Source organism: Rattus norvegicus, chromosome 10 (assembly GCF_021556685.1).
Source record: "Rattus norvegicus strain SHRSP/BbbUtx chromosome 10, alternate assembly SHRSP_T2T, whole genome shotgun sequence".
In the NCBI taxonomy this organism is placed as follows: domain Eukaryota; kingdom Metazoa; phylum Chordata; class Mammalia; order Rodentia; family Muridae; genus Rattus; species Rattus norvegicus.
In genome coordinates, this window is record NC_141543.1 from 18,561,854 (window position 1) to 18,581,553 (window position 19,700).

The 19,700-nt window shown below is 49.5% G+C and overlaps 2 protein-coding genes, 1 long non-coding RNA gene and 4 other non-coding genes across 14 annotated transcripts; 2 read left to right on the plus strand and 5 right to left on the minus strand.

The window, feature by feature from the left end:
- Window positions 1–4,024: 4,024 nt before the first annotated feature.
- Rps2-ps17 (ribosomal protein S2, pseudogene 17) lies at window positions 4,025–10,122 on the minus strand. 7 transcript variants are annotated; one of them, XM_087574910.1, is made up of 5 exons: window positions 9,448–10,122; window positions 9,008–9,129; window positions 8,361–8,549; window positions 6,128–6,265; window positions 4,025–6,030 (listed from the first exon to the last, which is right to left on the minus strand). In XM_087574910.1, exons 4-5 carry the CDS (start codon window positions 6,221–6,223, stop codon window positions 5,431–5,433), a joined length of 696 nt encoding a protein of 231 aa, XP_087431036.1. In that variant the 5' UTR covers window positions 6,224–6,265; window positions 8,361–8,549; window positions 9,008–9,129; window positions 9,448–10,122; the 3' UTR covers window positions 4,025–5,430. The 7 variants fall into 7 exon arrangements, with proteins under 7 accessions (XP_087431036.1, XP_087431034.1, XP_087431035.1 ...); XM_087574908.1 differs by having other exon boundaries at window positions 6,128–6,270; XM_087574909.1 differs by having other exon boundaries at window positions 9,008–9,326; window positions 9,411–10,122.
- Window positions 9,356–9,427, minus strand: Trnap-ugg4 (transfer RNA proline (anticodon UGG) 4). Its single transcript has one exon. It is a non-coding gene; the product is annotated as a tRNA-Pro (tRNA).
- On the plus strand, window positions 9,519–11,386 carry LOC100910623 (uncharacterized). The gene is made up of 2 exons (XR_015631462.1): window positions 9,519–10,000; window positions 10,567–11,386. It is a non-coding gene; the product is annotated as an uncharacterized LOC100910623 (long non-coding RNA).
- On the plus strand, window positions 10,279–10,351 carry Trnak-cuu15 (transfer RNA lysine (anticodon CUU) 15). The gene has a single exon. It is a non-coding gene; the product is annotated as a tRNA-Lys (tRNA).
- A 148-nt stretch (window positions 11,387–11,534) lies between the features above and the next one.
- On the minus strand, window positions 11,535–11,607 carry Trnar-ccu4 (transfer RNA arginine (anticodon CCU) 4). Its single transcript has one exon. It is a non-coding gene; the product is annotated as a tRNA-Arg (tRNA).
- A 1,792-nt stretch (window positions 11,608–13,399) lies between these two features.
- Window positions 13,400–13,472, minus strand: Trnar-ccg1 (transfer RNA arginine (anticodon CCG) 1). The gene has a single exon. It is a non-coding gene; the product is annotated as a tRNA-Arg (tRNA).
- Window positions 13,473–14,084: 612 nt separating this feature from the next.
- On the minus strand, window positions 14,085–18,864 carry Casp16 (caspase 16). Of its 2 annotated transcripts, NM_001447350.1 has the most exon segments (11): window positions 14,085–14,297; window positions 14,922–15,025; window positions 15,477–15,545; window positions 15,909–16,025; window positions 16,264–16,486; window positions 16,750–16,917; window positions 17,022–17,129; window positions 17,958–18,046; window positions 18,149–18,344; window positions 18,430–18,570; window positions 18,656–18,864. In NM_001447350.1, coding segments are annotated over 11 exon segments (1,398 nt in total). In that variant the 5' UTR covers window positions 18,731–18,864; the 3' UTR covers window positions 14,085–14,189.
- Between the last annotated feature and the right edge of the window lie 836 nt (window positions 18,865–19,700).

Sequence of the window (19,700 nt, forward strand, 5' to 3'; positions counted from 1 at the left end):
TGTTAAAATCGCTATTAGTGTTTGGGTTTTGTAGACAAATTTTTGTTTGTTTGTTTGGCTGATTGCTTGTTTGCTTGGTTTGGTTTGGTTTTTCAAGACGGGGTTTCTCTGTGTATCCCTGACTGTCCTGGAACTGTATCTGTAGACCTCAGTGTTCAGGGTTCAGGGTGGAATCAGAGAAAACTCACTTTAGAGATAGAAGCTTAAAAATGAAAGCTTTATTTTCTAAAGACCCAGGGAAGCAGCCAATTCTCTATCTAAACCTGAAGGAAGATTGTACATTTTTATAGGCTGGGTACGCAAAGCAAGTGGGGGAGGGAGCCACAGTGGTATCCAATTGTAGACGATGGTTCTTCCTGTTCTCAGTGTAAGCAGAGACAGTGAGGTGGGGCAATGTGACTCCTGAATTAGCTAGCATCTGTTAGACTCTGCCTTGCTGCTCAGGCTCTTGTGGCCCTGTCATTACAGCACCCACAGCCATCAGGAACACTCCACAGAAGCTCTGAGAAAACTAGCTGCTGACTGCAGCTGATTCGCCTGAGTGCGAAGCTGTTCCAAAGAATACGTGCCATACTTTCTGGTACCTCAAGCCTAGGTGAATTCTTCATGACCTTGCAATCATGCCCACCTGGGCCAGAGAAGATGCATTCCCGACAGTCTGAGAGATGGCTGTGATTGGTCCAAAACACAAGCCTTGACGTTTGTTATTGGTGCTACAGAGGGACCGCTGTGATTGGTGGAAACAAACACCTCTATTTGCATATCGGGCCCCCTTCTTTAGCTAAGTGGAGCTCAAACTCCTGAAAGATACTGTCCTATGCTGCTTCCCCTGGTATTCCAACATCAAACCTAATGCAAGACATCTCTCAAGTGGGCAGCTCAACTGAGTCAAGAGAAGCCAAGATGAACAGAGGAATAAGTAGTAACGGAGTTACAGGTGGGAGGTGGATCCTAGCAGCATGGAGGGTGGGCAGCTGCGCAGCTACTGTGCTGCTTAAGGCACGTTAAAATATAAGGGCCGTGTGTGTGTGTGTGTGTGTGTGTGTGTGTGTGTGTGTGTGTGTGTGTGTGTGTGTGTGAGTGTGAGTGTGTGTGTGAGTGTGTGTCTGAGTGTGTGTGTGTGTGCGAGTGTGTGTGTGTGAGTGTGTGGGTGAGTGTGTGGGGGTGAGTGTGTGGGGGTGAGTGTGTGTGCAAGTGTGTGTGTGTGAGTGTGTGTGAGTGAGAGAGTGTGTGTGAGTGTGTGTGTGTGAGTGAGAGTGTGTGTGAGTGTGTGTGTGCGTATGCGTGTGAGTGTGAGTGAGTGTGTGTGTGCGAGTGTGTGTGTGTGAGAGAGTGTGTGTGAGTGTGTGTGAGTGAGAATGTGTGTGTGAGTGTGTGTGTTCGAGTGTGTGTGTGTGAGAGAGAGTGTGTGTGAGTGTGTGTGAGTGAGAGTGTGTGTGTGAGTGTGTGTGTGAGAGAGAGTGTGTGTGTGAGAGAGTGTGTGTGAGTATGTGTGAGTGAGAGTGTGTGTGTGAGTGTGTGTGTGCGAGTGTGTGTGTGTGTGAGTGTGTGTGTGTGTGTGTGTGTTTCATCCGGGAACATAAATTGTCTAAGGTGTGGGATGTAAAACCATGCCAGGAAGTTTGGTAAGGTAGAGCATGTCGAGACCCGGAGACTTGGTGGGCACACACCTGAGACAGCTTCCTGCTCCCTGCCAGACTCCTGACTTGGAACACGTGCCATGCTTCTCACATAAAAGAAGCATATTCTATGATCATGTTGGCCCAAAGAAGAGTTCTCCATGCTAATGAGGTACCTAAAGACCAGGAGGGCTTAGCCCATCCCAGACATTCCTCCCTGCAAAAAGTATTTACCCTCATGTCTACCCTGAGAAGTAGGTGTGGTAGGTTCTCCATCCATTTTCCACCATGAACAACCAATAAACCGTTTAAAAATATGGGCTGTCTCTTTCATCAAGTTCCGCTGTGGGGAGCCATCGAGAAGGCTTTCGAAAGACTACAGAGCCACAGCTTAATTCTCCCGTAGAAGGCCTCTCTGCGCTCCCAGCCACAACCACCACCAAGTCTGCCTCTGCCAAGCTAGGGACAATCACCGCTGGGACAAACCAGAGCTCTCCTGTCCCCCCAACCCCGGGGCTAGATGCTGTCCCCAGCTCTCAGGCCTCAACTCCACTGTCAGCTCTTCCACAACTCCCAGTGGTGTCCGGATGTCCAAGAGTCAGAGAACCCCATGGGCAGGGCCTGGTCACAGGCCTAGGGACTCTGAACCCAGCTCTGGCTTTCCAACATCTCAGACTGTACTTTCCCACCCCAGGGGCGGTGTCTTGGTGATTCTGAACAGCCCAGCACATGCCCTCGTGGCAGAGGGAACTCAGACCCTCACTAAGGCAGGAAGGAACCCCACAGAGAGATTATTAAAATATTCTTACTACATTATATATCTCAGATGATACAAAAGCTGAGACCTAGAGAGCTCGCTCTCACCCACCCACAATTTTTAAGTAGAGCGAAAGGGCCCCAGTCACGTGATTCAAAACATCCAAGACAAGGACATAATTGGGTTGTTGGGCTCTTTTCCTGCTTTCTTTCCTGCCTCTGCTTCCCAAGAGCTGGAATTATAGGCGGGCACTGCCACCCCCAGCTACAATTATAGGTGACCCACCACACCCTGCCATAGCCTTCAACTTCCCTAACATTCCCCAGCGTAGACTGGAATTCATTGGGGAAGAGAGCTGGGCATCTGCTCCAGCACCCTGAGGGGCCACCCAGGTCTCCTGGCCTGGAGGACCCGGGGCTTTGTCCACTCACCTCTGCTAGTGAAGCAGACTCCTTCCTAAAGGAGGGTCCAGAAAGGCCTCCACATTTCCCAGGCAATGCACGTTGCCTGCGGTGATCGTCATCTGACCCCAAGCACCCCAGCCCCATGTGAACTTCAGATTCACCACCAGCCAGAGCAGAACAGCAGCTACAATGTGCTATTTACTGCTCTTTGGGACTCAAGAACCAGAGGGTCAGTATCCCTGCCTTCCCAATGTCTCTGGCCTGAGGCAGTGGTGGCAGCAAAGAACTCCACAAGTTCCTCTCTGGTGCAAGCCTCGGTCTAAGCATGTGAAGACACTGAACACTGACTCAGGGAGGCCCAGTGGAGTCCTGGACCCAGAGTTGAACAGCTCTGGATCTTGCACTGACAGCAGCGAAGATGCCAAACCACTCTACCAGTTTCTCCACTCCAAGGCTGAGACCTCTGCACACAGGACCCTCCTGACTGCCCCTGAGCCACGAACACATTGTCCTGACTCAATAAATAAACATGGAGGTGGTTAGAAAAAAAGCTGGCGTGGCAGTTGGTCTATATGATTCTGTCCTAGGTGTGACAGAGTGACAGGATTCAAGGCTCTGTATAAGCTTCTATCTTTACTTCCACATTGGAGAATTGATACCGCATTCCAGAATCCAGCTGAGTCTTGTGTGATACAGGCTGGTACAGGCCCCTGGGCTGCCTTCCCCTAGTGACTGAGTTTGACTTAGATGTACCTGTTGCAGAACATTGGATGCACGGTGAAGACAGAGATGGTGAACTGGGAAAACCTGTTTCTTGTTGTGGTGTGGCTTAGCCCTAGCCCACACCTTTAGCCCAAGAGCTTTCTGTAAACCAGAGCTAAATAAAGTCAAGAATAAGTCAAAGGCCAAGCCAGCAACCAGGGACAGGGAGTGAACATAAGAAAGCCCAGAAAAGAGAAAGGAGGGTCTTGAGTTAAAGGGTATTTAAGACAGCATGGAGAAGGAGCAGGGGCTTTTTCTTTCTGGGACATCGGGGAAGTAGGAAGGTCAGCTGGGTGCTTTCTCTGCCTCTCTGAGCTAGCAGGCTTTCACCCCAACATCTGGCTCCTGAGTCTTCATTGGTAAAATCAAACATATGGTGTTTTGCTTCTTAAAAAAACAACTTGTACCATTTTCCTCTCTTCCCCCTAAACAAGGCCAATGTCCTGAGTGTATTAACCTCAGAAACAGAGGGACACATTTGGTTTGCCTTTCCACGATGTCAGAATTTATTGAGTAACGATAAATTCACAATCTACAGTGGTTTTCTTGCCCACAATTTTCCAAGTAGTCCTGATTTGCCTAGATACCTGGTTATTGACAACCACCTGTTGTGGTAAATATTTAATCATGTCGGGGGTTTCTACCCCACCTTTGATCATTCAGTCCCCAGATAAAAGACACAAAACTTTTATATTTATAATAAGCCTTGAAAGCACTAGAGCTGGGCAGATATCAACTCTCTGTGCTAATATGTCTCCTTCCCTGCCAATAACCCAGATATACGACTTGCCATGTTCTGCCTGGGCCACTCTTACTCCGACTGGCCAGCCCTCATGGCCAGTTCTCACAGTCCCTTATCTCATGGTGTCTTCTCTCTCCATCTTCTCCTCTCTTTTCCTCGTCTCTGCCTCAGACCCCAAGCCTGGAACAAAAACCCTGCCTACCTCTCCTCTGCCCAGCTATAGGCTGTAGGTATCTTTATTCAACCAATAGGCTTACATTAAACAGCAAGGTTGCTTACATTAAACAGCAGGGTTGCATAGCGTCACTTGGTGTGCGTGAAGATTTCCTCATCGCTGGGGGCAGCCAGACCTTGGAGGCCAGTAGTTAGCACCCAGATGACCTTCCTTCTCCACCTGTGTCTCAGAAGGACCACAGCAACAGACCGGTCACTGGCTCTTTTTATTCTAATCTTACTAATTAATATCGACTCTGAGATCGGACGCTACATTTCTCAGTGCATGTGTGCATGTGCACATACAGAGGCTTCGGAGTTCAGAAAGGCCGTCGTAAAGTCAGAGAGAGAGAGAGAGAGCTGATGGCCTTGACCATGATCCAGATAGATCAACCAACAGGAGCCTGTAGTAGGCCAGACACGTACATCCTAATGAGCCCCAGGCCCGTGTTGTTCAGACAGACATCCGTGGCCTGTCCCGATGACCAGCCATTTGAGGGTACTTTGAAGCAAGCGGCAGAAACTGCACTGAAGCCTTGGTCTGGGGACAGAGCTCCTTTGCTGTGCCAATTTCCCCGGATAAAATTCCTAACAGATGGCGGAGTGGGGTGACTAGGAGTGTCTAGACACTGAAGTGTCTGCCACATTTCAGTCTTAGGGTGTTCCTTCTTTGTAGTCTAAAAAAAAAAAAGGGTTCCACCTGGAAAGGTTGATATTGAATACATCTACAGTGTCATTGGCAGAAATATGCTGTTGTCCTCCTTGTGCTGGCAGGCGGCCATTGTTTTCTTGTATAAACAAGATAAAGAGTCATTCTTTTTTATTAACAGACTTAATTCATTTATTTTTCTTGTATAAAAATCCTTATGTGGTAGCCACAGTTGGAGCCTGGATCCTCTGAACAGAGACCCTGGTGTGGGTTTTCACAGATGGTCAGCGAATTCCTGACTTGGTGAACACGGTCTCTTTCCAGAGGTCAGGGGTCAGGTAGCTGCAGGTCTTGGAGATAGCGTCAAAGGTGGCCTTGGCAAAGTTGCCCAGGGTGGCAGTACAGCCCCTGGCTGAAGTGTAGCAGTCATCTATACCGGCCATCATCAGTAGCTTCTTGGGCACAGGAGCAGAGACAATGCCAGTGCCTCTGGGGGCAGGGATGAGACGAACCAGCACAGAGCCACAGCGGCCTGTCACCTTGCATGGCACAGTGTGGGGCTTGCCAATCTTGTTTCCCCAGTAGCCTCTCCGCACTGGGACGATCGAAAGCTTGGCCAGGATGATGGCCCCTCGGATAGCAGTGGCTACCTCCTTGGAGCACTTAACACCAAGACCAACGTGGCCATCGTAGTCTCCAATAGCCTTGAACATGGTTCTCTGGCCAGCCCAAGTCTGCATTTGCATCAACATGATCTTTAGAACCTCATCCTTTAGAGATGCACCAAGGAAAAAGTCAATAATCTCAGACTCCTTAATGAGCAGGGAGAACAGGTAGATCTCCTCCAAGGACTTGATCTTCATGTCCTTAACCAGGCGGCCCAGCTTGGTGACCGGGATCCAGTGAAGGAAGAGATCAGTCAAAGGGCTGCATCTCCCAGCGGAGGGTGAGCAACCCACCCCTCCAGCGGCCCACACCTACCTCCTTGTCTTCAGTTTTACCTCCACGAGCCCCGCGGCCGGCGACCATGGCCACCGCTTCTACGGCCGCTGCCGAATCCTTCGTGGAAGCTGCCATGGCCTCCTAATCCTGGGCCCGCGGGTCCTCCGGGCCCTCCCGCTGCACTGGCGTCATCCGCCATTTGGTGTTTTCCCGAAGAAGAAAAGGAGAAGAAGGAGGAGGAGGAGGAGGAGGAGGAGGAGGAGGAGGAGGAGGAGGAGGAGGAGGAGGAGGGGGAGGAGGAGGAGGAGAGGGAGGGGGAGGAGGAGGAGGAGGGGGAGGAGGGGGAAGGGGAGGAGGAGAAGAAGAGGAGGAAGAGGGGGAGGGGGAGGAGGAGGGGAAGGGGGAGGAAGAGGAAGAAGAGGAAGAGGAGGAGGAGCAGGAGGAGGAGCAGGAGGAGGAGGGAGAAGGAAGGAGAGGAGGGGAAAGGGGAGGAGGAGAAGAAGAGGAGGAAGAGGGGGAGGGGGAGGAGGAGGGGAAGGGGGAGGAAGAGGAAGAAGAGGAAGAGGAGGAGCAGGAGGAGGAGCAGGAGGAGGAGGAGAAAGAAGAAGAAGAAGAAGAAGAAGAAGAAGAAGAAGAAGAAGAAGAAGAAGAAGAAGAAGAAGAAGAAGAAGAAGAAGAAGAAGAAGAAGAAAGATTTGTGTTCAGAATGAAGTAACCGGATCAAAGTTGTTGCTTTATAAAATGGAGTCATTCATGGCTAAATGTAGCCTGAACACAGATACGTCATACAACATATAATAACCCAGACAGCCAAATTACAGTGCCTAGGCCTTGGCATTTCATCTAGGCCTTGATATTTCACCTAGGTAAACCATAACAAAAACTCTTATTCATTTTTAATTTTTTAGTTTTTTTTTCAAGACAGAGTTTCTCTGTATAACCCTGACTGTCCTGGAGCCCTCTTTGTAGACCAAGATGGCTATGAACTCACAGAGATCCACCTGCCTCAGCCTCCCCAGTGCTGGAATTAAAGGTGTGCACCACCACCCTTGGCTTAAAACCTTTAATTAGCTCAATCAGTGTGGTTATGGAGACCTATCTCCTGTGGATCATTTCAGCTGAGAGCTAAAGAATCCTGAGAGCTAAAAAATCCCGAGACCTAGGCCCAGCCAAAAGCTGCAACCTCAGTGCTCCCAGTGTCTAAGGAGCACTTTAGACCTACGCAGGAGCTCTACACCCTGGTGTGAGACTCGCACCCCTCCTATCGCTCCCGGCTGCCTAGAGCCTGACGCCTGTGCACAAATGCAGAGGGCTGCAAAAGCGGCCAAAGACTATGCCTGCAGTGATGCACCACCTACACGTGAGCAAAAGCTGACTAGAAATATAACAACATTTAAAATGTGTGGCTGTTCGCTCCTTTAATTTTAGTGACACAGTGAGGGGCTGCTAGCACAAAGTCTACCTACAGTTACAAAGACAACTTTACAACTTGTTTTATAACTATAATACTATATAACTATAAATATAACTATATATAACTATAAAACTATAGCTTTATAACTATAATTTCAAGCAGAGACTTGCAATTCCCAAGCCTTGATCATCATTCCAAACCTCATCTATAATACCAAAAGACGTCTGTCGGTTTCCAAGCACAACCTTCAGTCCAAACCAGATAGCTCTCATCTCTCTTAAAAACAGAAGTCATCAGAAGTTTGAACCCAGGACCTCTCATACTCTAAACAGTAATTATACCTTTAGGCTAATGAGGCATGATATACATATACATATATATATATATGTATATATACATATACATATATACATATGTATATACATACATACATATATATACATATATATGTGTGTGTGTGTGTCTTCACTAGAGCTGCATCTTGTTCTAGTGAACTGTCTCCCTTTCATTTTCATGAGGTTTCCCCTCTTCTGTCATTTGTCAGGGAGGATTCGATTCTGTCCCCTGTGAAAAGCAGAAGGAGTCAATACTCTAGGGTTGAAAGGCCCCAACTGTGGATCCTGTTCTTATTCCACCCCAGTGAAACAAACTACTGTCTTGGGGAAGCATCCAGCAAGATCTCCTGTCACTTGATTAAAGATTAAGACAGGGTTTGGACTCCCAAACCCAACCGGAGGCATTGCAGGCTCCCAGATCTGTTCCTGGAACCCAGTCACATTCTGGAGTCAGCCTGGGTGGGAATAAGAACATAGCTGGCTGTACGGAGGAGGTTAGGTAAGGCACCAGAGGGGAATTCACCTGTAGCTGAGGAAACAATGGCTTCCACTTAAACAAGAGTCTTCAAAATGGTCTGGCCTCGGAAGGCACCGGGCAAGAAGCCTGGTTATGCCTTGACGCTACCAGACCTCAGGGCGTAGGAACTGCAGATCGGTCCGTGTTTAGGGGATAGCAAGTCGAGAACAGAAAAGGAGTCCTAGCACCAGGTCCCTGAATTAAAAAGAGAAACTTGGGCAGTTTAGAAGCAAGACCCACCGGCGCCCTGAGCTGTGCTCGGAGCTCCCAGCCTGTGTTCAGTTCTCCTAAAGAAGCAGTAATCTCTAAGGGCTCAAATGAGACTCTCCCCACCCACCCCCCGCCCCCACTTCATTCTGATGCTTTGGTATTTGGGCCTGGCTAATACTGTCCCTCCCAGATTAGCCAGTTTCTAGAGTCTCTGAAATGATTGCTTCAAACATAACCCACGGTGCAGAGCCCACACCCACACTCACACCCACAACCATAACCACATCTTTTCTCCAGATCTCACCAGAGTCAGATATCCGATGACTAGGGACAGTTCACATGCACTAGGGTCCTGAGATCATTAAAACTAGCTAAACACGCCTGTTAACGCTCCGGGTCTCTTCCTTCCAGGAAAATTACCATGCGGGTAGGTTCTTGCTTACAAGGCAAATGTAGTTGTGGTCACTCGGGATGCCACAGTCACGTGGGACTCCACGCTCCCTCCTCTGTGAGCAACACATTATATTTTCAGTGGCAGTCATTTCCTCTAATGGCCTTGCCATACCTGAATAATCAAATAGTAAAATCTAGTAAAATTCCAGTGTGCAAAAACAGAACCCAAGCCCTGGTGACCAGCTTTATTATGGTGGGATGTTGAGTGAACGCAGCCTCTGCTGCCGATCTCTTCTTCCGGTGGTGTGGAAGGCGCAGGACACTACATCCAGGAATCTGCGGAGACGGAGCTACGTGGGACTAGACACACTGAGAAAAAAAAAATTATTTAAAAAGATGGGCTCGTCCGGGATTTGAACCCGGGACCTCTCGCACCCAAAGCGAGAATCATACCCCTAGACCAACGAGCCACTGTGCCGAAGCTGCTTACTGCTGATCTTTGGATATCTCTAGATGAATGACACGTTCCCTTAGTCCTGCCCCTGCTGAGGACGACTCCACGAATTCATTTTCCTGTGAGTTTCAGGAAGCCAAGGGAGGAGGCTCGTCTCCGTGGAGACCCGCCCGAAGGGAAAGTTCCGAAACGCTCAAGACAGGGCAGACCGGTCCCCTACGGCCCAGCATTCGATATGAATGACCAAGGACCATCGTCCTTCGGGAAAGGGAAGCCTGCGAGCTTGTATGAACAACGCAGTCTCATGGTGGACTCCGGCTCAGAAATTTTGCCCACTAGAACCCAAGTCTAGGACGTCAAGAATGAGAGCCTTCCGATCCGCCAGTCCCGCAACCTCAGTCTTCCGGGGAGAGCCACAGAACCCGCAGATCCTGTACCGTGGCCAAAACCACTCGGGCCTGGACTCTGCCAGCTCAGCCCGCGCAGCTCAGAGACCTAGACGCAGAAGCCACAACTCCGGGTTGGTTCTCCGAAGCCCGCGGCTTAGCGTTCGGCCAGAGATCCAGTGTCCTGCGGCGACTTTGAAAACGTATGTTCGCTCATGATTAGATTCTAGAACCGATCAGGCCCTAAACGGAGGTCTCACTGACATCCTCACAGACCACCACCTTGTCCCCAAACCTGTGGCTCCTGGGAAGGAAGGGACCACATAAGCCCCGGCCGGGAAGTTGATAGAAAGCTGCAGGAGCAAACCAATCATTGCTCTAGGACTAGAAGCTCTCCCTAGAAGAACAAATCGACTGCGTTCTAGAACCCGGAAGTATATAGAACTCCAAGAGGCCTGTGGGGAACGGCTTATTTATCGCCGCCCGGCTAGCTCAGTCGGTAGAGCATGAGACTCTTAATCTCAGGGTCGTGGGTTCGAGCCCCACGTTGGGCGGATACTTTTGTGTAAAAGAACTTAACAGAAGTCTGAAAACTGGAGAGGATTAGTTAGTTGTGTTGTACTTGACTAACAAGCATTTCGTACACGGGGCAATAGAGTCAGAATCCTGTGGGAAGACTTCCTTTTCTCTTAAGACTATCTCTATAAATTTAATTTTTTGTACATTTAAACGAACACTTCATAAATATACCAAATTTAAATAATTCCAGGTATGGTCGGAAGAACCTTCCAGACCCTGTCTAAAGGACTGGATCTCTTTTCTAGAGATCAGGGTCAAACTCCAAAGACCTCCACACAACCGTCATGTAGCTCGTGCTAAGACAAACAAACCAGACAAACGAAGAAAATATAATTTCATCCTACAAGTTGCAGAATCAGCCTCGGGGAGGCCTTCCTGTGAAAGACAGCATTAATTAGGAAGGGTCCCTGACACATAATGCATCAGAAACTTCCAAATTTACGATATATCGAAGCTTGTATTTTGGGAATTTTTTTTACCCGAAGATGAAGTCATGCATTCTATGTATTTGAAATTCATATAGTATTTTTATCAGTATTAATACAGTATTATTATCTATTTCAAATATGTATCCAAGCTAAAAAAAAAAAAAATAGTATTCAGTGCCTTTGAGTCGGCCACTGAGCTATGCTCTCGAGCTCCAAAGTACAATTTAAATATTAACCAATTGCCTTGGACGTTAGTCTCTAAATAATTGGGTTTATAAAAAATTAGGACTTTTTGAGAATACATATAACTTAACCCGGAATCAATGTGTACAACTGTGATCCTGGTGTTCAGGAAGAAGATGCCGAAGGATTTTGCGTTCGAGCCCAGTCTGGTCTACCTAACGAGACCCCGATATTTTTTTTAAAGGAACTTCAATAAAATTGTACATCTACAACCTGAACAATTACTATGTATCAACTAATAATTGGTGGTTCATAAAAAAAAAATAGTTCGAATAAAATTCATATGGTATTTTTTACAGCGAAAACGTGTTTATTTGAAAATAAAACATTGCCTTGAAATGGTATGTTGAAATTTATTTGAAAACAAATTGAGAGCAAAATATGTAAAAACCTTCTCCATTCATATAAAAACCTTCTCCATTGTTTGAAAACCGCTTTATTTCGATTTTCACTTTCCAGATACCTAGAGGCCTAAAACACAACCTCTTACCCCGGGTGGGACTCGAACCCACAATCCCTGGCTTAGGAGGCCAATGCCTTATCCATTAGGCCACCGGGGCTGACAGGGAGGCCGGCCCATGGATCTTCCACCAGTTTGTTTCTTTGGGTCGTTTCTGCGCTCGTCGTTTCTGTGTTCATCAGCTGTGTGTACCATTTTCAGCCAAGACCCCAAAAACCCTTAAGATCTAAAAGAGGACGCACTTGCGAGGAGGCAACCGAAACACGTGAATCACTGTTTTTATTGTGCACATCGGTCTACAGAACAGGTATACGTCCTTCCAAGATACCAATACCGAATGAGCCCTTTGAACCCGACGGCCGGTATGGAAAACGTGTTTGTGATGCAGGATGCAGGATGAACAGAAGCCGATGCGATAATGTGTGTGCGGTCAGTGCCGGTTCCCTGTCCAGAGAAACTGTGCTAACCAGGTGTTACTTGGTAGGGACAGGTCTTCATACTTTTTCTTTACAAAGTATACAACTGGCCTATATATTTTACTTGATACCTACCCCTCTCAAAAACAAAAACAACAACCGAACAGTTAGCCCAGTTGAAAGAACCTGAAATAGATCTTTGGCTTGAGGCTTGTGGGTTCCAGCCCAGCCTCATGTCCTTTTGACCTTTCGATGACTCTCCTTATCTCGTGTGTGTGTGTGTGTGTGTGTGTGTGTGTGTGTGTGTGTGTGTGTGTGTGTGTTCGCGCGCGCCCGCGCGTGTAACTGATCTAATATATTTGCAAGCCTTATTAAGCCTCTGTAACATTAAAAAGAAAAAATTACTCTCACGACGCTGTGTCACGTGAGCTGGCTCCCCGCCCTTGCCTTCCGTGGTCCTAGGATTTGTAGGGATGAAAGACATTCCACTTAAATAGAGATTTTTCTCCCCCAGGTGAAGTATCAACCCAAGGGCTGGAGAGATGGCTCACTGGATAAGAACACCGACTGCTCTTCCGGAGGTATTGAGTTCAATTCCCTCCAACCACATGGTGGCTCACAACCGTCCGTAATGGTATCCGATGTCTTCTTCCGGTGTGTCTTGAGGACAGTTGCAGTGTACTCGTATACATAAAATAAGTAAATGATTCCTTTAAAATTTTATGTATATATTATATACATAAAATAAGTAAATGATTCCTTTAAAATTTTATGTATATATTATATACATAAAATAAGTAAATGATTCCTTTAAAAGGTGTTAACTTAATCTTGGACATATTCTTGCTATTTAAAATTTTGTATTTAAACTGGACCTGTACGGAGACACCTACGGATCTCACGTAGCCCAGAGTGGCTTTTCATTCCTCTGCCTCCGCCTCCTAAATACCGGTATTACAGGTGTGCCTGGTCACACTCTGGTTGTAAGAAATCTAATTTTCTTTCCCTTTCACGGATTTTAGAGTTGTGGACATACACACCAAACTTAGTGATTTAATTATTTCAAATGTTCAGTTCAGTGACATTAATTACATTCACTATATCATACAAGTATCAACCGGATAGCCTACTGAGTTGTTTTTGGTGGTGGTGGTGGTGGTGGTGGTGGTGGTGGTGGTGGTGGTGGTGGTGGTGGTGTTTAATGAAGTGTCCTTGGCGTCCCCTTGGGACATGTGCCACCCACCATGCCAGCACCCCAATCTGACATCTATTCGGTTCCTTTCCTAATTCGAGCTGCTCCTGGTCTGTCTTCGGCTAACTTGACCTACTTAACACAATCATGCTGACCTTCCTTCGGTGTCATCCAGGGTACCAGACGGCATGGGGAGTCCTGAGAGCCGTGGGGTGAAGAATTTGGAAAGCAAACTTGAGAATGGGAAGTTTTAAAATAGGTTTTTAGAAAACAAATACAAGCAGCGACCACGAAGGGACTCGAACCCCCAATCTTCTGATCCGGAATCAGACGCCTTATCCATTAGGCCACGCGGCCCTACGCCGGCTCCCCTCTTAGCTCTCTCCATAAGGCTTACTCAAGCGCCCACTGCGCATGCTTAAACTGAAGAAAATTCCTGTCCTTTGAGTTCATCTATTTAGCGACAGGTACATAGGAGCCTACGCAAGTTTAAATCGCTACGAGCCCTCCTGGGCAGTCAGCCAGTCCTTCCAAATCCTAGAGGCTTGCCTTTCGGATCTCCTCCATTTGCTGGCTCTCAACTCAGGATCCGGAACAACCCGTGCACTTGCCCTATCACATCACTGATGTATGCACAATGGTCTCTTCCAGTCTCCAGATCTGTGCTGGCTCGCCTTGTCCTCAACTCTGTGGCCCCAGTGCCATGTGGAAATTGAGAGGGCCCGCATCAGGGACTCGGCGAGGCGAGAGTTATGGTTCCTGAGCTAATCCTTCCCAGGACTTCTATCTCCCTAGGCCTCCCCGGACATATCCAAATCAGCCTTGTTAGGTTCCGTAGTCCCAGACAGGAGGCACAGACCCCGATCCAACCTCTGGTTCCCGGGAGCACAGTCGTTCCCCTATCTGCCACGTACTTTCCCGTTATCTCCCGTATTTCAGAAAAAGCATGCATTTCCCGGAGCAGGCCGATCGTGAATACATATTTATTGGCGCTATCTGAGCTCCCACGCCCATTGCTGCATCGATGACAGGATGTGAAGAGGGGATGCAGGGGAAGTGGCGAGGTTGTTAGTCCTACAAACAGAGCCGGCGCCTGAGCGAGCTGCGGATCTCCAGGCAGGCTTTGCGCAGTTCATCACTGTCTGGCCCTAGGACGTCCAGCTCACACACCCGTCTGTTGACCTGAGGAGCGACACTCAGCTAGGCTCAGTTCATCACACCCACTGCAGTCTTTGTCTGCTGGCGGGTTCTTTGCTGAGAGGTCGATGCTTTCTGAAATGGTCTATGTATCCCAGGCTGGTCTCAAACCTGCCGCTACCTCCCAGATACAGGCGTGCCCCACAATGACCATCTCTTGTGTCTGTTATTCTGTAAACCTAAAATTTCAAGTGCTTACCTAATCATCTTTGAATCTCATACTAACCCAAGGGTTTAACCTGAGTTCCTTGCTCTCAGCCAAAAAATACTCCACCCAAAGGGAAAGGCTCCCCACCCCATATATATAACCATCTAATCGGCCAGACCAGCCTTGCCCACCCCGATCTCAACAAAATAAGAGGACCTCCGACTCCTTCTGCTTCCCAGTACATCCCCCACCTCGCAACCTCTCCCCACCCCGCCCTCATGGCTTCTGGTGTCCTCCTCTCCTGAACTTTAGTGTATGTTATAACTGCTTCTGAGTTTGTCACAAATGTGCCCCATGTTTGAGCAACTCAAGATGTGAGGGCAAGAGAGCCCTCCTAGTAATAAAGGCGGGGGGGGGGGGAGAATATGAATATGAATGAGAGCTGTCCCCCTTCCTCACACCTCAGTCATCAGCTCAAGGAGATCTCTTCCAGGGTTGGCTCTGATGACCTCCACCAGTGTCTGGACAAAGTCCGAGCCCTTTTCGTCCCGATAGGCCACACAGCCTAGGTGAGGGGATGGGCTCAGAGTCAGCCTTGGGCTGCTCTGCTCTGCAGCCCAACCCCAAGTGGCCTATTGTGGGTGGAAAGAGTGAAGAGGGGAAGCAGAGAACATTCTGGGTATCTGGCTTCAGACCAGCACGAGGTCAGAGACTTCCTGCCTCGGGAAGAAGTTGCTGATATTTGTAGAGAGAATGTTTGGGTAGAATCAATATACAACAAACATTTACTGTGGGCTTGCAAAGTACCAAGCTGTGGACAGGCGTCTGAGGCAAGCAGGACTGTCCTGTCCTAGAATTCACTCGAGGGAGCATTTGGCAGGATCTTACCATTATAACTATGGCTATAAAGACTAACCTGTGGGAGGGAAGTGACTTAGCTGGACACCTGCTGACAGTAAAGCAACTCCAGGTCTTAGGGCAGGAAACTAGGCCCACAATAACCGTGGGCTTCTTACCCTCAGCAGCGGCATACACGGTAAGGATGTCTGCTTGGCCTGAGCCCCCTGGAGTGGAGAGAAGGCTGCCTGCAAAAAGAGTCAACTCCTGTTACCAGCATCCGGGACTCCACCTGCCAGTGTCGGCTCTGGTTCAAGGGCAGCACCAGACAGTGGAATGAGTGTAGGGCTGGAAAACCACAAGTCTTATGGCATTTAGGCTGTATGAACTCCAAGAAGCTAGTTCCCCTTGCTAATTCCAAACTGTCGGATTCAGTTAGGAGCAGAAGGCTCAGAGTCCCCACAGCTTAGAGAGACATTTCCTCCCTGAATCTTGGCAAAGCAGGAGCAGAGATGGTGGCAAAATGAAAGCTGACAGGCCTAGACATGTGCTGTGAGCTGTTCCCACCACCAGTGTGCTGAGCCCGGGCTTCGGAAGAAAAGCAGACCCACCTGGGGCATCAGCATGGATCTGAAGAACGTCTGCCTGGGTGGGGATGGCTGGGGGTGCTCTCAACCAATGCCGGTACCATGGGAGAGCTCTTGGCCCCACACCAGGGTCCCTGTACCCTGGAGAAGGATGGAGCAGATACTTTCACGACTTCATAGAAATAGTGAGACAGGCTTGCAGGGCTGGCAACATTCATACAGGCTCAAGTTTGTGGGCTTGACTCCAGGGGAGGCTGGACAGGGGCAGGAAAAGGCCAGCATGCAGGCTTCCGGGAGGAGCTGGGTGGGAACTGTGGGAGGGTAAGGGCTGGCAGCGGAACACCAGGGTAGAAGGTTGGCTGGAGGCAGGGCCCCTTACCACCACGGCAGGCCTGGAACAGGAAGATCTTGGGGTGGCCATGCAGTGCCTGGCAGCAGCTCAGTTCCTGCACCAACACTTCTGGCTGTACTTCTTCACCATCGGCCCCCAGCAGCTGCCCCTGTGGCCCCCCATGGGCCATCAGGGCCACCAGGGCACAGCTCACAGGGCCCTTATGAGTATCCAGCTTTTTCCGAAACTCTGCCAGTTCCTCCCTGAAGGCCTGGAGTAGTGAAGTCTAGGTCTGAACCAGCACCTGGCTGCCCTTCCTGGGGCTGGGGGCACTTCTTCACTCTCTGCCTTGGAGGTCAGGCTTCCCAAGTCGAGAAAGTGACTGTCTCATGCATACAGCAGGGAGTCAGAGGCTAGATTTACAGGTGTGCTTCCTGCCTGTGATGTGGGGGGAACCCAGGAAGGAGAATTCCAGGGTCCTAGGGCAGGGGTACCCTTCCTTTCAAGCACCACCAGCTTTGAGCTTCCCCCAACCTGAGCTGAAGGGTTTGTTCTCAGGGTGACCTTGAAGCCCAAAGCCTGGCAAAGATCCCTCAGTGCTGTCACATCGTGCCGTGCTCCTAGCCGATCTTGAAACACAGCCAGTAGGAGGGCAGCCCTGGTCCCAGACAGGTCATATTGTGTGCTGGGTCCAGGGTCTGACTGTACAAAGGGTTAGGGACACTCAGTAGGGGACTCCCAGGTCCTCCTCACCCCATCTGTACCTCCCTCAGCCACCCCATCTGGACTCCCTGTCTGCCCCTCACCTCTGGCCTCCAGGGCCCATCTCCCAAACACAGAGTCCCCCGAAAGGAAGTCCTAAAGATGGGGCAGTAGGTGTTCTCAGCAGACTCTTCAGCTATTCTGCAAAAGAGCTAGGAGGGCAGGGCCCAAGAGCACCTCAGAAAACTGCCCTGCTGGGGATCAGGGATAGGATTACAACCCAAGCAGAGGGGTCAGGATCTTGGCTCCAGGGGAGACTCAGAGAAAGTAGAGGTCAGAGTGGAGTTAGGCAAGACCTGGGCTCACTCTGACTCATCCTCAAGTTCATTACCTCACTCTAGGGATTAATACAGAGACAGGACCCTCTATCTATCTATCTATCTATCTATCTATCTATCTATCTATCTATCTATCTATCTATCTACCTACCTATCTATCTATCTATCTATCTATCTATCTATCTATCTATCTATCTATCCCTATCCTTAGAGGATAGGTCTGTAGAGGAGGGCTCCCAAGGTGCCATTACCTAGGGAGGTACTAAGCTGAGAGAGCCTTAGAGCAGAACTGGGGCCCACAGTCCCCACTCCTAGGTCACTCAGACACCACCGAACTACCTGATGAGATGTTCAGACCTCAGGACCAAACCCGAGCCTATCTCAGCTACCAGGGCCTTTCAATAGAACAGAGCAGTAGTCATTGCCTGTATCAGTGTTGACCGGTGAGGCTGGATGTTTTTCAGTGTAGATACCAGGAGCCAAGCCAGCAGGGAGAGCATGTGACACTGAGGGAATACTCTGGGCAAAGTTGTGGGGTGGAAAGAACATTTGGAGTCTGGGTGATCCCATGTAGTTACGAAGGCATGTCCTGCAGCCCGTTTGCAGAACAGGTGCAACTGAGCCTGAATTAGTTTGATCATAACTGACTGTAGGAGGCCAGGGAGACATAGGCCCAGCCTTCCCTTCCTCTGGGTGCCCCACCTCTGTCAGGAGCTGCAGCAGTGACCAGTGAGGATGTTGACTGCAGATTTTCCCCAGATGCAGAAGGAAAGCTTCAGGCTCCCAGGCAGCTGGAGGAGAAGCACCCCACCCCATAGCTGTGTAGGTAGGACAGCAGCTCCCAGCTTTCCTGTTCATCCCCCCAAAACTGGGATCACTGTCCATCCACTCACCCTTGAGGCCACTAGAGAGTAACAGGAAGATTTTGGGGCAACCCTGCAGGGACCCACAGTGACTCAGCTCCTTGACCAGCAGTTGTGGCTGCCTTAGCTGCCCACTGGGGGCCATTAAGACCACCAAGGCACATCCCACAGGAACCCCCTGAACATCCAGCTGCTCCCGGAACAAACCCAGTTCCTCAAGGAAGCTCTAGGAGAAAGAGGCAAAGTCTGGTGAGGCCCCAGCTAAATGTGAGTGTTTAGCTGAGGGCTGAAGGTTACAGGATAAAGCTCACCTGGACTAGGACCTGCCTCTTCTTATAGTTTTCAAAGCCCAGAGCCTGGAGCACACCATCCATGGCAGCAACTGCTCTGGCAGACACCCCAGGGCTGCAGAGTATCAAGGCTGCTCTTGAACCCTGCACACTGTATTTTCCCTGGGGAAGGAAAACCAGAGCTAGGCTGGGCTAGGGCCCATCTGGGTGCTGGGAACAGGCTGTACCAGGCAGAGCATCTCACTACCTTTCTCCCCAGGCTGTCCCAAGCATCCACCAGCTGTGCAGCGGCTTGTAGGGTCCCAGACACCAAGAAGGCCATGAGAACCAGGAGGGGCTTCCTCCAGGCCCAGAGCTTACTTCCTGGCTCTGCTTCCCAGTACTTTGGGGCCTGATCCTTGCCCTCTTCTACGTTCGCTGCTGCCTATCAATTGCTTGTAATCCCAAACGGACTCTGCCCTTCCTTAGAACCCTGGCTCTGCTCCTTTTTCTGGCTCTGGCTGACAACTTCACGGCTGGCATTCGTATGTCCCCACCTGAGCCCAAATTCTATTCTTAGCCCTTGGCTCATGCTCCTATCTGATCTTGTTACACCTGAATGTCTCCCTCAGGAGGGAGCTGCTAGCACCAGAAAGGGCCTCACACTTTCCCCAGCACCGTTTCACCCTATTCTCCTTCATGCAGCTGTGCACAAAGCCCACACATACAACAGTTCCTTCCCACGGAAAACAGGGATGGTTGAGACCACAGGATAGATGTTCTAAACCTGGGGACAAAGGCTGGCACAAATGGATCAATTTGTAAGGGTCAGGAACATCTTGTCTCTGTCCATCCCCAGATGAGGCCCCCTAGGGCTGCCCAAAAGGACCAAAAGGATTAGCAAGAGTCAAAGACTAGTTCTGACCAGGTACCGCCAGCTCAGTGTAGCTCCCAGCTTGTACTAAAACTAAGAGACATGTTGAGGGCTGGCTGAGAATAGCAGCTTCTGACAGCTTCAAGCACACACTGGGCAATTCTAAGTTCTGCATCCCACAGAGCAGCAGCATGCCCCTCAGTCAGTCAGGCAGTCAGTCAGTCCTCCTTGCACATTTTACCACTGAGGACGGAGGACCTAACAAAGACTCCGAGTCACATGTGGCTCCCCCCACTTCCAGACCATGACTATATGGACTGACACAGGAGAAGGAGAGTCATGCGATTGCAGGTCCAGGATGTGGCTCTCCATGGTGACTACATACACCACGAACCATCAGTGCGACCAAACCAAAAGGCTAAAAGATAACTTCCACGCT